Source organism: Desmodus rotundus, chromosome 3, assembly GCF_022682495.2.
Source record: "Desmodus rotundus isolate HL8 chromosome 3, HLdesRot8A.1, whole genome shotgun sequence".
Taxonomy (NCBI): domain Eukaryota; kingdom Metazoa; phylum Chordata; class Mammalia; order Chiroptera; family Phyllostomidae; genus Desmodus; species Desmodus rotundus.
The window spans coordinates 101,132,966-101,150,377 of NC_071389.1; the positions used below are offsets into that span (position 1 = coordinate 101,132,966).

At 38.9% G+C, this 17,412-nt stretch overlaps 1 protein-coding gene across 1 annotated transcript in view; it reads right to left on the reverse strand.

Annotated features, from left to right (window-relative positions):
• Positions 1-480: 480 nt before the first annotated feature.
• FGF9 (fibroblast growth factor 9) overlaps positions 481-17,412 on the reverse strand; it is a 40,647-nt gene continuing 23,715 nt past the window's right edge. The window contains exon 3 of the mRNA XM_024580829.4: positions 481-3,817. Coding sequence (XP_024436597.1) covers positions 3,572-3,817 — 246 coding nt within the window. The 3' untranslated portion in view covers positions 481-3,571. The remainder of the gene's footprint in view (positions 3,818-17,412) is intronic.

Below are 17,412 nucleotides of genomic sequence, written 5' to 3' on the forward strand. Positions count from 1 at the left end.
TACCAGAACTCAAAATGAATGAAGTGACAAAACAATTTAAATAAATGTGCAATGTCTATGGACACACATGGGTGTTAAGTAACATTTATAACGCACATACACACACGCCCTCAAGAGGGGCTTGGTGGCTGACGCATCTTCTGAATGCATCTGATGTATCCCCCCCCCTCCCACCAATGCATTGCTCTTTTGTATAAGTGACTAAAATAGTGGATCTAAATTTGGCACATTTCAAGCAAATGATTCAGCAAACAGAATTTGACCTCAAACAATGTGACTTTGTCCATTCACCCATCTACATAAATGTGCACACACACAGTCTTCCTTGCTACAACTCTGTCAATGCCCATCCCAGAAGGTTACCTGCTTCTCCATCTCAGGCTCACCGAAAGAAAAGACATCTGGTTGTGTTTGTTCCTCCCCCTCGATCCTCCACCCCCATGCCCTCAATATACACACAACAGCTGTTAAGAGCAAGAAGAGCATGTTTTTAAAATTCCATAGGCTCATGTAGGCACATAACTTGAAGCATCCAAAATGGACCAAAAAAAAAAAACAACAGTTTTCAAAAGTCCATAATTACATATTTACACAAATTACATAATCCTGTATGTATTTACATACAATTACAGATTATCAAGGAAAACACTACAGTGTTTGTGAGATGAAACAGAATGAAAACACCATAAACTGAATCCATTCATTTATCTACACAACAGGACCTGGTGTGAACAGGTTCTCCAACCTGGCACGTCCTTCAACATTGCCTGGAATATTCACAAGACAGATGGGAGTGTGGTTCAGTCAAGCCTGTTAAGTCTTTAACCAGGGTGCACATATTGGCACTTATAACATGTGGTTATGATGTCTTTGCATCTGCTTGTGAAAACTGGGACTTCCCATTCCACAGTAGCTCAGGGCTGCTGTCCAAAGGGCTCTGGGTCTCTTAGGACAAAACTAGATGCAAACCCATGAGCTGGGAATAACTCACTCTGCTGCTGCCCAACAGGACAATACCCACGAAAACCCTGAGCCACCTACTCTCCCAGAACACTTATTTATATAAATTTCATAAGTCAATATTTATTTATTTACAGACCATTACAGTTTATTGTATCCATTGCCAAAAGCATAACATTTTTATTAAAAAAAAACAAAAACAGGTACCAAAACAAAATAACTCCAAATGTAGACATTAAGTAGCATTTTCTAGGAATGCACGGAGCTCTTAGTCTTTTTCACAAATTTTTTCTTTCTTTTGGGCTAATGAGCACCTCATGCTACCTTAAGATTACTTTTGCTTATCGCCTAAAATCAATTTTTTCACTGCTAAATACTGTACCCATGACATCCTAGAAACTTAATTCTTCCCTGTGGCTAGATGTTTAATGTTTTTCAGTCAAAAAATATTAAATGCCTTTTGGAAAAACTAAAGCCTGAATATATGCACAATTTTAGCAGCAGCAAAGGGTTTCGTAATCAATAAGACTACTACTTCTTGGGATTAAATGCAGTTTCTCTTTAGAAAGTTTTTAAAAAACAAGAAAATGGAGAGCATTTTGACCTTTATCATAAATCAACTATCTTACATCACTTCAGTCCTTTCCCCCAAAGTATTTCTTAATTCCAAAGGTTAGACTTCACATTTCCTTAACACCCATCATCAGGCGGGCTCTGTGGGCTCCAGCTTGAACCTCAGAAGGGCCACATGTACTCACGGCAGTAAGTCACAGGCTTCTACTTCAAAACAGCTTTAACTCACTGGTGACATTTATTTTTCATACAGAATGTGCACCAGAGCAAAACAAAGTTGGAATATTACATTTTAAAATTAGCTACATAAATCCCAACACATTTTTTTAACTATCACTTTCAATTTACCAACATAACTGACTAGAAACTGTTCTCTGTGGTATGAGAATTTGTTAAAAATTCCTTTTTCCTAAATATTGCTTTAAGAATTTGGTTCTTTTCTCCTTAGATATAGTAAGGAATAGTCCCCCTTGCCCAAAGGCAAGTTCCAAAATTATTGCTACTAAAGAAATATGTATTCTTATGCTTTTCAGCATAAAATCTTATAAAAGCATTGTAAAAGATACAGTAACTTCCCCTCTAAAAAAACTGAGTGCTTACGAAGACCTTTTTAAAAACAGAATACAGTCAGCAAGTATAATACTTTCCCCTTGTCATTATTAATGAAGACCTGTTAGTTTCATTTGCAAATTTTACTTGAAGGGTCTGTTACCATGCATTATGACAGTTCACAGCAAAAGCAATTTTCTATAAAAGATGTTACAACGACCCACCCATCTGGTGCTTTTATAATTTCATATGTGATAACCAAACTTACAAATAAAAAATTTACAAGAATGATCCTACTAATCTGGTTCAGGTGTCCATTTAAAAAAAACAAAACTGTGCTATGTAAGCTTTTTTTTTTTTTTCCTTTTTGAGAATTCTCAATCAGTACAGTGTTTGATGTTCACCCTGTTGTGGAGACTGGCTAAAATAAAGCATGGCTACTGATTAGCTTTGGTATATTCTGCAAGAGATTTAGACAAGTCAAATATATACTGACCCTCATATTTTCCAACCGTGACAAGAATGACATCAGTCACTTATGAAAGAGTAAATAGTACAGACACAGAATAAAAGTTTGAGACCCAGTTTATCTTTAATCCTCTGGGATAAGCTATGAAACAAGCAGTCTGAAGAGTGAATACTCAAGTGTCATGAATGATGTGCATAAGTTACAATAATATGGGCACAAAAGAGATTGTCGCCTTCAGTACATTAAGGGTCATCAGAGTTTCTCATATCCACGCAAAGTTATATTCACTTGCATGAATTCACCACAGGTTCATAGCGGACTTTCCCATTTAATGCTTACACAGCCTAAAGCTTCCAAAATGCCTATCTGGCCTGTACATATTTCATTAAAAATAAACTCTATATAATAAATAAATATATAAAATAAATAAAATGTTGCCTTTGGAATTTCTATAAATAAATTTAATTTTTTTTTATTAAGAGGTCTTTGCTTTAAATTCACTGGGATGGTACCAGTGAGAATTAACTGAAAACGTCTCTTAAGTAAGACTGCACCCTTCATGCCTCTGAAAATGCAGTGTGTCCTTGTGCAGGCCACCAACAGATCCTGATGAGTCCAAGTGTGGCAGCTGTGCTGATACCGGCTGAAGGACAGCTGATCGGACATGTGAAAGTCTGCCTATTTCCCAGCATGCATCAGGCCATCATCCTCTACTTTGCTCCTGTCTTTGCATTTCCTGCTGCTCATTCACTCCCACACTCACATCCTCCCCCCCATCCCGGCTCCTCTCCTCTTCTCACAATAAATCAGGTGGGCACAGGCAGGCCTCCCAGAGGACAGGCCCCTAAGTGCAAGACAAAATCAGCATGTCCCCATCAAAGCCTCCATCCTACGTTATGCATGCGACAAAGTTTGGCAACAGTGGAGCAGATGTGATGACAGCTAATCAATAAGAACCCACTGCACAGAACCTTTATAGTGGTTACTTTTTTAAGGGCTCAAGTGAAGAAATGGTCTTTGTCAACTTTGGCTGAGAATATCCTTATATAGCTCAGGTACTTTGTCGGGGTCCACTGGTCTTGGTAAAAAATGTGTGAATTTCTGGTGGCGTTTAGTCCTCGTTCCTTCTCTTGGGGTCCCATCTTTATTTAACGCAACATAGTATCGTCTTCCAGTGTCCACATGTTTATAGAGATTTGAAGAGTACGTGTTATACCAGTTTTCTTCAAACTGTTCTCTAAATACACACTCTTGGGTTAGTTTTTCCTGTTTAAAAAAAAAAAGAAGAACATAAGTATTTTTGTAAAATTAGCTACTTTCTGTATTTAAAACAACATTCAATTGCTACACACTATAACTCTGGCAAGAAAATGATGATCTTAACCTACTATAACCATTTTAACACATTTTACAAAAACTGTTTAACTGTATAAATTTAAAACAATCTTTTTTTTTTCAGAATGACTAAAGCACAGACAATTCCAAGTGTCTTCTAGTTAAGACTTTTCCACCCACCAATTATAAGAATGAGTCAAACAGGCAAAGGATAACTAACAAGATGAGTTGTTCTCCTTTTTTTTTATTTAATTGTTGTTCAAGTACAGTAGTCTCCATTTTACCCCCATCACTCCCTCCCACCCCAGCCATCCCCACTTCCCACCCTTGATCCTACCCCTCTCTAGTTTTGTCCATGTGACCTTTGTACATGTTCCTGAAAACCCTTCCCCCTTTCCCCCCATTACCCCCTCCCACCTCCCCTCCTTCTGGTTACTGTCAGTATGTTCTTAATTTCAATGTCTCTGGTTATATTTTGCTTGCTTATTTGTTTTGCTGATTAGGTTCCACTTTTAGTATTTGTCTTTCACCACCTGGCTTATTTCACTTAGCATAATGGTTTTCGTTTTTATTACAGCAATTAGGGTGATGACAAGCCCAGTAGAAGCCAAAGGCTCAGGTAACTGCTTCATCTTTTCTATATTTTCCATAAAGTTCTTGCTACATAGACCAATATCAGCCACATCACCAGTGATGCCAAATGGCTTCTGACCTTTGAACAGGGTGTTTGCTTGTCCCTCCATAAGCATGGTTTTCAAACCTCAGTGTACATAAAAATCACCTCAGATGCTTTTTAAAATGCATATTTCCAGTCCCCAATCCTTTACAATTCTGATCCAGAAAATCTGTAAATACACATTTCTAACAGGCCCTAGGGTGAATTCTGATAAAGATATTTTAAGATATAATGCTTATGGTCATGAGTGAAGTAAAAACAAATATTCCAGCTCTCCTACTTTCCTCAATTTCAATGGAAGAAGAACCCCCAATTTAAAAAGCCATATTCCCAGGCACACAGCTATCAAGAGAAAAGTTGTACTAATTCTCAGATTCCTAAAGCAAAAAGGTCCCAGATTTTCATAAATGTGGTATATTTCTCCCTACACCCCAAAATCTGGGGCTCCTGTGGCTGCCTGTTATGGGCAGGAATCGGGACCAGAAATGACATGCACATGACATCACAGAATCACAAATAACGCTCTGAGCACAAGCTGGAGCTGTTCACCTAGAGCAAGGAGGCCACAGACTGAAGGGCGTCTGTGCTCTTCTCACCCCTCAACTGAAACTTATAACAGCGATCCCTTCCTAGAGGGCATTTTGAAAAAATAAGTACAAAAATAGCTTTTTTAAATCTTCCATTGCTTTTGTCCACCTGGCACCCTATATATTAAGAAAACAAATACACCCCCCCCCAACACACAGTTAAAATAGCAGAACAGATCAAGGCATTTGACATGCTTCCAAATCTATCATTCAGACCCAGAGGACAGACAGCAAACTATACATCCCGGAAAATACAGACGTCCTCGCACATGCACACACCTGAAAACACAACTCAGGACACTGAGTTCACAGTTCTCAGCTGCACAGGATCCATCCTCTCCAACTGCCAGGGAGTAAGTCAAGAGAGCAAGTCAGGAGAGAGAAAGAGGGAAGAAAGGAAGAGAGTCTGATGTAGTCCAGACTCCCCAGGAAAATCAGTAGTCCAACAAAGACCATCTTCTCACCTTCACTTCTTTAATTAACTGAAGCTTAAAACACACTAAAAAGAGAACAAGGGTCTGCAATTCTTCACAGTTGTTCCTTCACATCAGGAAACACCGAGCAGCTCTGTAATAAAGTGTTATCTCTTAGGACAGTTTTTGCTAAGTGGTGGAAACAGCAGAAAACAAAAGTTAAAAACAACACTACTGGCAAGGACAGAAATGATGGGAAAACTAAACTGTTTATGCCAGGTGTATGCAGACAATGGCAGGCAGGGAATAAGAAGTGATCCATACCCCTCTCCACAAAACCACTCCCATTTGGGGGTGCCAGGAGAAGTTCTGCCCTGCAGGGAGGGGCCATTGGCCTCCTCTCCATGTAAACTATAGGCACATTCATCTGAGGAGACACACCACTGTACCCTCTGTGCTGGCAGATGAGGCTCAATCTCTGTTAAAACAGGAGAAATAAAAATTGTGTGCTAAACATCCCATTGTCAACAATGGACAGATCTTCCAAATGAAGAATCAGGAAGGATATCATGGTACTGAACAATGCTATAAATCATATGGACTTAATTGATATACACAAACCTTACACTGCAAAGAAGCAAAATACAAATTCTTTTCAAATGCACATGGAACATTTTCAAAGATGGACGCCATGATAGAACACAAAACAAGCCTCAACAAATTCAAGAAAACTGAAATCATATCAAGCGTTTTCTTGGACCACACGGACTGAATGTAAAAACCAACCTCAAGAAAACACTCAAAAAGTCTCAAATGCATGGAGACTGAATAACATGTTATTAAACAATGAATAGATTAACAATGAGATCAAAGAAGATGTCAAAAAGTTTCTGGAAACAAATGAAAATGAACACATAACCAAACCTATGGAACACAGTGAAGGCAGTCCTGAGAGGGAGGTTCATAGACACCACAGGCCTACCAAAAAAACATAGAAACATTTTAAATAAACAACCTAACCCTAAATATATAAGAACTGGAGGAACAAATAACAATAAAAATTTAAATAACTAAATAAAAGAACTGGAGGAACAACAACAAACAAGCCCAGAGCCAGTAGAAGGGAGGAAATAAACAAGATCAGGGCAAAATTAAATGACATAAAGACTAAAAGAACATTCAAACGACTGATAAATCCAGGAAATGGTCTTTGAAAAGATAAAGAAAATTGACAAGCCTTTAACTAGACTCATCATAAAAAAGAGAGAGAGGACACAAATAAACACAATCAGAAGCGAAACAGGAGAGATTACAACTGATACCATAGAAATACAGAAAACTGTAAGAAATTACTATGAACAACTATATGCCAAGAAATTTGAGAACCTGGGTGAAATAGACATATTTCTAGACAAGAATAGACAAAAATATAGTCTTCCAAAACTGAGTCAAGAAGAAGCAAAAAGTCTGAATAGACCAATAACAGCTGAAGAAATTGAAGCAGTAATCGAAAAACTCCCGACACACAAAAGCCGTGGACTGCACAGTTTCACAGAATTTTACAAAACATTTAAAGAGCTAACCCCTATGCTTCACAAACTATTCCCAAAAATCCAATAAGAGGAAAGACTTCCAAACACTTTTTATTAGGCCAGCACCATCCTAATCCCAAAACCAGATAAAGACACAACAAGGAAAGAAAAGTATAGGCCAATATCACTGATGAAGATTGATGCTGAAATCCTCAACAAAATATTGGCAAACCACATCCAGCAATACATTAAAAAAATCATACACCACGACCAAGTGGAATTCATCCCAGGGTTGAAAGGATGGTAAAATATTCAAAAATCAATAAATGTAACACATCACATAAACAAAAGGAAAAACAAATGTCACATGATCATTATCAAAAGATGCTGAAAAAGCACTTGATAAAGTACAGCACCCACTTATGATAAAAATACTCAGCAAAGTGGGAGTAGAGGGAGCATTTCTCAACATAAAAAAGGCCACATATGATAAACCTAAAACCAACATTATACTCAATGAGCAAAAAACTAAAAGCTTTCCCACTAAAGTCAGGAATAACAAGGATGTCCACTTTTATCACTTCTATTCAACATAGCATTAGAAGTTCTAGCTACAGTAGTCCAACAAGAAAAAGAAATAGGAGGCATCCAAACTGGAATGGAGGAAATAAACCTGTCATTGTTTGCAGATGATATGATAGTGTATATAGAAAACCCTATGGACCCCACCAAAAAACTACTTGACCTAATCTGTGAATTTAGGATACAAAGTCAATATTCAGAAATCAAATGCATGTTTGTATATCAACAATGAAATATCAGAAACTACAGAAAATATCCCATTTTCTATAGCAACAAGAAAAATTAAGTACCTAGAAATAAGCATAGCCAAGGAGGTAAAAGACCTGTACTCAGAAAACAATACAACACTGAAGTAAGAAATTAAGGAAGATATAAAAAAATGAAAGCACCTACTGTGTTCATGGAATGGAAGAATTAACATCACCAAAATGTCCATACTACCCAAAGCAATTTAGAGATTCAAAAAAATTCCAATTAGACTTCAGGCAAAGATGGAAGCATAGGTACACACACTGTGCCTTCTTGCACAACCAAAAGAAGGACAACAACAATTTAAAAACAAAAACCAACCAGAACTGACAGAAAATAGATCTGTAGGGAAGTCCAACAACCAAGGAGTTAAAGAAGAAACAGTCATCCACACTGGTAGGAGGGGCGGAGATGTGAGGCTAGGGAGAGAGAACACGCGGAAAAATGGTGGCTGGTGGACCCTGCGGTCCCACTACTCATGCTCATATAATGGGGAGGAACAAAGGGGGAGTGAAACAGACCAAGCATCCCAAGGGCTCCAGCTCGGGGAAATAAAACCACTGATTGAAAACCCATTGGGGGTTGAGGCTACAGCAGGAGAAACTCCCAGCCGCACAGGAGAGTTCATTGGAGAGACCCACAGGGTCCCAGAATGTACACAAAACCACCCATACGGGAATCAGCACCAGAAGGGCCCACTTTGTTTGTAGGTAGTGGGGGAAGTGACTGAAAGCCAGCAGAGAGTGGACAAAGTACCATTTTTCCCTCTCCGACCTCTCCCCCACATACTGCATCACAATGCAGCCAGTGGGTTACCCTGCCCTGGCGAATACCTAAGACTCTGCCCCTTACTACAAAACAGGTGCACCAAGACAAAAAAAAAAAAGGCCCAAAGGAAAGAACAGATCAAAGCTCCAGAAAAAATACAAAAAAGCCACAAACAGATAGCCAACATATCAGATACACAGTTCAAAACACTGTTAATCAGGAAGCTCACAGAATTGGTTGAATCTGGTCACAAATTAGATGAAAAAATGAAGGCTATGCTAAGTGAAATAAACAAAAATGTACAGGGAACCAATAGTGATAGGAAGGAAACTGGGACTCAAATCAACAATTTGGACCAGAAGGAAGAAAGAAACATTCAACCAGAAAAGAATGGAAAAACAACAATTCAAAAAAATGAGGAGAGGCTTGGGAAACTCCAGGACATCTTTAAACGTGCCAACATCTGAATCATAGCGGTGCCAGAAGGAGAAGAGGAGGAGATAATGAAGGAGAACTTCCCCAATCTGGCAAAGGAAATAGACTTCCAGGAAGCCCAGGAAGCTCAGAGAGCCCCAAAGAAGTTGAACCCAAGGAAGCACACACCAAGGCACATCATGATTACATTACCCAAGATTAAACAGAAGGGGAGAATATTACAAACAGCAAGAGAAAAGGACACAGTTACCTGCAAAGGACTTCCCATAAGACTGTCAGCTAATTTCTCAAAAGAGACTTTACAGGCAAGAAGGGGCTGGAAAGAAGGATTCCAAGTCATGAAAGTCAAGGACCTACATCCAAGATTGCTCTATCCAGAAAAGTTTCCATTTAGAGTGGAAGAGCAGATAAAGTGTTTCTCAGATAAGGTCAAGTTAAAGGAGTTCATCATCACCAAGCCATTATTATATGAAATGTTAAAGGGACATATCTAAGGAAAAGAAGATCAAAAATACGAACAGTAAAAATGACAGCAAACTCCGTTATTAACAACCACACCTAAAACAAAAACAAAAGCAAACTAAGCAAACAACTAGAACAGGAACAGAACCACAGAAATGGAGATCACATGGAGGGTTATCAATAGGGGAGTGGGAGGGAGAGAGATGGGGAAAAGGTACAGAGAATAAGTAGCATAAATGGTGGGTAGAAAATAGACAGGGGGAGGGTAAGAATAGTATAGGAAATGTAGAAGCCAAAGAACTTATAAGTATGACCCATGGACCTGAACTATGGGGGGGGGAATGTGGGAAGGAGGGAGTGGGCAGGATGGAGTGGAGTGAAGGGGGGGAAATGGGACAACTGTAATAGCATAATAAATAAAATATGTTTTTAAAAATTCTGATTAAAATACCAATGACATATTTCACAGATACAGAACAAACATTTCAAAAATTTATATGGAACTATAAACAACCCTAAATAGCCTCAGCAATTTTGAGAATGAAGAACAAAGTAGGAGAGATCACAATACTTGACATCAATCTATATTACAAGGTCACTGTAATCACCAATGTAACAGAACAGAGAGACCAGAAATAAATCCAAGTCTCTATGGTCAATTAACATTTGACAAAGGGGGCAGAAGCATAAAATGGAGTAAAAATATCCTCTTCAACAAATGGTGTTGGGAGATCTGGACAGCTACGTGCATAAAAAATGAAACTCGATCACCAACTTACACTATACACAAAAATAAATTTGAGGTGGATAAAAGACTTAAATATAAGTCATGACACCATAAAAGTCCTAGAAGAAAACATAGGCACAAAAATCTCAGATATTCCACGCAGCAATATTTTCACTGATATGTCCCCTAGAGCAAGGGACATAAAGGAATAAATGAATGGGACTTCATCAAAATAAAAAGCTTCTGCATGGCTAAAGAAAACAGCATTAAAATGAAAAGAGAACCAACTGTATGAGAAAACTTATTTGCCAATGATACCTTGGACAAAAGTTTCATCTCCAAAATATATAAAGAATTCACATAACTGCACTCTGAGAAGACAAACAACCCAATTAAAAAATGGGCAAAGGACTTCAACAGACACTTCTCCAAGTAGGATATACAGAAGGTCCAGAGACATATGAAACGATGCTCACTCAGCATCACTAGCCATCAGAGAGATGCAAATTAAAACTACAATGAGATATCACTTCACACCAGTGAGAATGGCCATCATAAACAAATCAACAAACAAGTGTTGAAGAGGATGTGGAGAAAAGGGAACCCTAGTGCACTGTTGGTGGGAATACAGATTGGTGCAGCCACTGTGGAAAACAGTATGGAATTTCCTCAGAAAACTAAAAAGGGAACTGCCTTTTGACCTGGCAATTCCACTACTGAGATTATACGCTAAGAACCCTGAAACACCCATCCTAAAGAACCTGTGCACCCCAATGTTCATAGCAGCACAATTTATAATGGGCAAGTGCTAGAAGCAACCTAAGTGCCCATTAGTAAATGAATGGATCAAAAAACTATGGTAAATTTACACAATGGAATACTATGCAGCAGAAAGAAGGAGCTAGCACCCATTTGCAACAGCATGGATGGAACTGGAGAGCATTATGGTAAGTGAAATAAGCCAGGCAGTGAAAGACAAATACCATATGATTTCACCTATAAGTGGAACCCAATCACCAAAACAAACAAGCAAGCAAAAAATAACCAGAGACGTGGAACTAAAGTACAAACTGATAGTAACCAGACGGGTTGAGGGAGGTGGTTAATGAGAGAAAGAAGCAGAAGGATCGTCCAGGAACATGTATTAAGGACCCATGGACAACGCCAAAGGGGGTAGGTTTGAGGGTGAGAGACGGGGATGGGTGGGGCAGTGGGGGCATGGTAGGGGAAAAATGGGGACAACTATACTTGAACAACAGTAAGAAAATAAACAAATAAACAAACAAACACCCTTTTGCAGGAGGGATGGGAACAGATGACTAGAAAACACATTATGAACAAAATTTTACAGTGGCAGGGATATCGCAGTCTAACCATGAAACATACTTATTTTCTGTATTTAAGAAAATATTCTCATTTTACATGTTTTGTGTTTTATTTTTGTGGGGTTTTTTAGTTTAAAAAATTGCTAAGAAATTGAATAGGCCTTTTCAGTGCTCAGTAAACACTGCAGTATTACCCTAGCAGGCTATTTTAGCATCTTTTATACACACATAATATAACTTTCTCAGCAACTTAGAAAAATATTCCATTTAAAACAGTGTAATCTAGGGCTAGCATTTGTTGTGATGAATGAGAGTTCAGTTGTCTCATACATGGGAGGGTTGTAACTTCCCTTAACAAGTTAAATAAGATTGTTCAGACATTACCTAGCAAAACCACTGGGACCTTTCAACTCATGTAATTATTGCAATTGGTATAATGTCATTCAGATAAGCTTATATACCTTAAAAATGTTAATGATAATTAAAAATTAAAGACCCTGTTACTCTTCTGTGCCATGTGTGTGCTTTTAAATAATTTCTTCCTCTTATTAGGGATTAGCAAGATTTACAGAATTAATCTCTTTATGCTCACACTTCAGTACTTAGTGATAACATATTTAATTGAGGATAATATATTTATGTTATGCATTTGTACTCCAAAGTGATTTTTCTAAGCTAAAAAGAAGTAAATGAGTTCAAATTGGGGCAGCAAAAAACTATATTAACTTGTATTTTTATAAATATAAGCAAAGGAGAAAAAAAGTTTCTGCCTTCAAATAAACTATACATTTTAGAATTATAGAAGTCAGATGTTTGAAAACTCACCACATGTTTCCAATGCAGACAGTTTATAGAGTATTCCACTATAAAGTGATCAATCCTTGTTTTATTGTATTTCCATGTTTTAATTTTTTTCAGATTATTTAACTACAGCTGTTTATGGCATACCTATCTTTGAACTGTTTGGATTGTATCACTAGACTTGGGTGAAGAATGTGGATTTAATTCAAAAGTCTACTAAAGCCCATACTTTGGAACAAAATCTGGTGAATGTTAGCAACTATGGAAACCTTTTCTCATTTTATATCACCAAACTCTGAGCAGTGGGGAAAAACTGAAATTAAAACTTCAAAACTTTTAACAATCCTATTAAAACCAAAGTATGAGATAATCATGTGAAAATTACAGTATACCCCAGAGATTGCTTATAGATATTATAAGATATAAACACATACCAAAAATAATTTAAAATATTAGACAATTGAAAAATGTGCAATCCACACAGGCTTTACTATGCCCAATTCATATCTATAGCCATTTAAAAACTGAAATCATAATTTTTCAAAATTTGAGAACCAAGATGGTGGTGTAGGTAGACACACTGCGCCTCCTCGCACAACCAGAACTGACAGAAAATGGAACGGCAAGGAAGTCCAAAACCAAGGAAATAAAAAATAAACATTCATCCAGACAAGTAGGAGGGGCAGAGACGGGCAGCCGGGGCAGAGAGGACTCACGTTGCTGTGGCAGGACCGAGACTGGCGGAGTGTGGGACCAATAGGGCAGACAGTCTGACCACTAGCAGACCCTGCGGCCCCACATTCGCGCAGATAAACCGAGAGGGCCGGACTCAGAGTGGCAGAGAATGGGGCAGGCAGAGCGGCAGATAGCACCCCGCGGCCCTACATTCGTGCACAGATAAACCGGACAAAAGGCGGGGAGCAAAGCAGACCGCGCAACTCAGGGCTCCAGCGCGGGGGGGAGGGGGGGGGAATAAGGCCTCAAACCTCTGATTGAAAATGCCCGTGGGGGTTGGGGCGGCAGCAGGAGAGACTCCCAGCCTCACAGGAGAGGTCGTGCACAAGCCCACCCACTCGGGAACCAGCAGCAGAGGGGCCCAGTTTGATTGTGGGTAGCAGAGTGAAAGATTGAGGTTTGGTGGAGAGTGGAGCGGGTGCCATTGCTCCCTCTCGGCCCCTCCCCCAGGTACAGCGTCACAGCACAGCGACCAGCGTTACCCCGCCCCGGGGAACACCTAAGGCTCCGCCCCTTTAAGTAACAGAGGCACCAAGACAAAAAAAAAAAAATGGCCCAAATGACAGAACACTTCAAAGTTCCAGAAAAAATACAACTAAGTGAGGAAGAGATAGCCAACCTATCGGATGCACAGTTCAAAACACTGGTTATCAGGACGCTCACAGAATTGGTTGAATTTGGTCGAAAACCAGATGAAAAAATGAAGCCTATGCTAAGAGAAACAAAGGAAAATGTACAGGGAACCAATAGTGATGAGAAGGAAACTGGGACTCAAATCAATGGTGTGGACCAGAAGGAAGAAAGAAACATTAAACCAGAAAAGAATGAAGAAACAAGAATTCGGAAAAATGAGGAGAGGCTTAGGAACCTCCAGGACATCTTGAAACGTCCCAACATCAGAAATATAGGGGTGCCAGAAGGAGAAGAGGAAGAACAAAAAATTGAAAACTTATTTGAACAAATAATGAAGAAGAACTTCCCAGTCTGGCAAAGGAAATAGACTTCCAGGAAGTCCAGGAAGCTCAGAGTCCCAAAGAAGCTGGACCCAAGGAGGAACACACCAAGGCACATCATAATTACATTACTTAAGATGAAACAGAAGGAGAGAATCTTAGAAGCAGCAAGAGAAAAGGACACAGTTACCTACAAAGGACTTCCCATAAGACTGTCAGCTGATTTCTCCAAAAAGACCTTACAGGCAAGAAGGGGCTGGAAAGAAGTATTCCAAGTCATGAAAGGCAAGGGCCTACATCCAAGATTACTGTATCCAGCAAAGCTATCATTTAGATTGGAAGGGAAGATAAAGTGCCTCTCAGATAAGGTCAAGTTAAAGAAGTTCATCATCACCAAGCCCTTATTATATGAAATGTTAAGGGGAGTTACCTAAGAAAAAGAACATCAAAAATAGGAACAGTAAAAATGACAGCAAACTCACAGTTATTAATGACCACACCTAAAACAAAAACAAAAGCAAACTAGGCAAACAACTAGAGCAGGAACAGAACCATAGAGATGGAGATCACATGGAGGGTTATCAACAGGGGAGTGGGAGGGAGAGAGATGGGAAAAAGGGAGAGAGATGGGGAAAAGGTACAGAGAATAAGTAGCATAAATGGTAGGTAGAAAATAGACAGGGGGAGGGTAAGAATAGTGTAGGAAATGTAGAAGCCAAAGAACTTATAAGTATGACCCATGGACATGAACTATAGGCGAGGGATGTGGGAGGGAGGGGGTGGGCAGGATGGAGTGGAGGGGGGTGAATGGGACAACTGTAATAGCATAATCAATAAATATATTAAAAATAAATTAAAAATAAAAGAATTTTTCAAAATTTGAGACTTATTTGTTCCTCTAGAAAATGAATAAATTTTATCATGCTGGTATTTTAAAATGTGGTTTCCATGTTTATATATACATGTAAACATACATGGTAGAGCATTAATCACACTTATGCAACTGAAGGGGTTGCTTCAACTATTTGCACTAATCCAAGGTCAGTGATGTACAGAAACTAGCAGGACTGTAGAGTCCCCAACACTTTATAAGTTAATGATTTGATGCAATAACTAGCTCCATACCTGTCACTTACTAGTCATGGTATTCAAACATCCCTAGACCACAATTTCCTGTACCTGTGTAGTGTTCCTCATTGATAATCTAGCAATAATGTCTTAACGGGAGTTGTTGCAGGGATCACAGTGGTTAAACATAATGACTAAAGGTCCATTAATAAGAAGCCAGGTCTTTGGGTTTTGATTTTTCTGTGTGTGCATGGGATTATAGCCTAAGAACCCTGAAACACCAATCCAAAAGAACCTATGCACCCCAATGTTCATAGCAGCACAATTTACAATAGCCAAGTACTGGAAGCAACCTAAGTGCCCATCAGTACATGAGTGGATCAAAAAACTATGGTATATTTACACAATGGAATTCTACACAGCAGAGAGAAAGAAGGAGCTTATACCCTTTGCAATAGCATGGACGGAACTGGAGAGCATTATGCTAAGTGAAATAAGCCAGGCGGTGAGGGACAAATCCCATATGATCTCACCTTTAACTGGAACATAATCAACAAAAGAAAAAAGCAAACAAAATACCACCAGAGACATTGAGGGGGGGAACTGTCTAGCAGGGGCCAGGGGGGAGTGAGGTGGGGACAGTGGGAAGAGGGGTTTACAGGAACTACTATGGAGGACACATGGACAAAATCAAGGAGGAGGGTGGAGGCGGGAGAGGGGAAAGGTGGGTTTGGCTGGGGTCGGGTGGAGGGATAGGGAGAAAATGCAGAGAGCTGTAATTGAATAACAATAAAAATTTTAAAAATAATAAAAATTTTAAAAAAATTTTTTAAAGAAGCCAGGTCTTTTGACTCTTCTCTCCTGGGAGAAGTCCCCAAGTAGACAGAAAGCAAAACAGAGAGAATAGGCACACAGCACTACTGCTTGTTTTATTAGAAGCTCCAATTCAGATCCAACCCCCATCTGCCCTAAATACAGCTCACCTTAAGCCCCACTTTTCAAAATCACTTTAAAATCCCCACTATTCCAGATAGGCCTGCTTTCAGATCCATGATCCTGGACAACAGGATTGCCACCAGAGTGTGGGAATAATTGAATAAGTTGTGTCTGGTCAATGTAAACAACAAGAAACAAGTAAGCAGAAAATTTTTCATTTTGTGTCATCAACATACACAAAAGTTAAGAATTCCTATTGACTCCACCCCTCCCCTATCAAACCAAACCAAACAACAACAATAAAAAAAAAACAAAAACAAAAACGGAAAATACCTTCCCTCCAGAAGCTGCTGACCTAGATATTTAGGGACTCAAGATTAGGGCACAGTCTGAATCCAAGGTACCCAGAAACATCTGTTATGCTGTGAGCTCACCAGCCTTGAGGCACCATCAATGACACCAAGGACAGACCTGCGACATTGCCACAGGAGAGGCTAGACAACTTAGGAGCCTTCCTAAGGAGCTGTCTATATAGACATTTGTTTAGCAAGTCATATTAGCTCATAAACTTTCTACGTATTTTCAGAGATGCTGTCCCATTGGTAAAAGAAAACCGTGCCGAGGGTATAATAGAATTCAAATCTGAGAAGTTCGATATTCACTTTAAGAAATATTTTTGCTTGTATCAATGTGTAGACAATGTACATTTAATTCTTTCACAAAGAACACTACAGGAAAAAATAATAAAATTTGTTTTAGAGTCTTAGAGCACCAAATTAAAAGTTTGTCATCCAGTAACCACTTAAAATGCACATCAAAGATATGCAAAAGCTGAGGAAATTTCAAGCTAAATATTTCATTACATAAAAACTGATAGTAGAATGCCTTTGAAGAATCAGACTGACAGACAATGGAGGAAACATGGAAAGCTAAGAGGCTGAGAAGTGAAATTAAGGAAATAAGGAATCAAAAAAGAATCCTATACAGACAGTTGAATCCAACTAATTTTTTTCCATGGTAAGTATCAGATATATTGTAGTGGGTGGAATCAAAAAATAAAACTGTACCAAAGATTTTCTATGATAGACAAAGAGGGTTAAATTCAGAACTCAGTTTGTAGAAATACAATTAAAGAAACTGATGAAAGATTAACAATATAATGACAATATAAGCCCCAAGACAATTTTTCTTAGGTAAAGGAGTGCCACCCTTCCAGAAACATACACACACACAACCTGGTCACTTGGGGTGGGCTGATTAACAATTCTGGGCCTCAA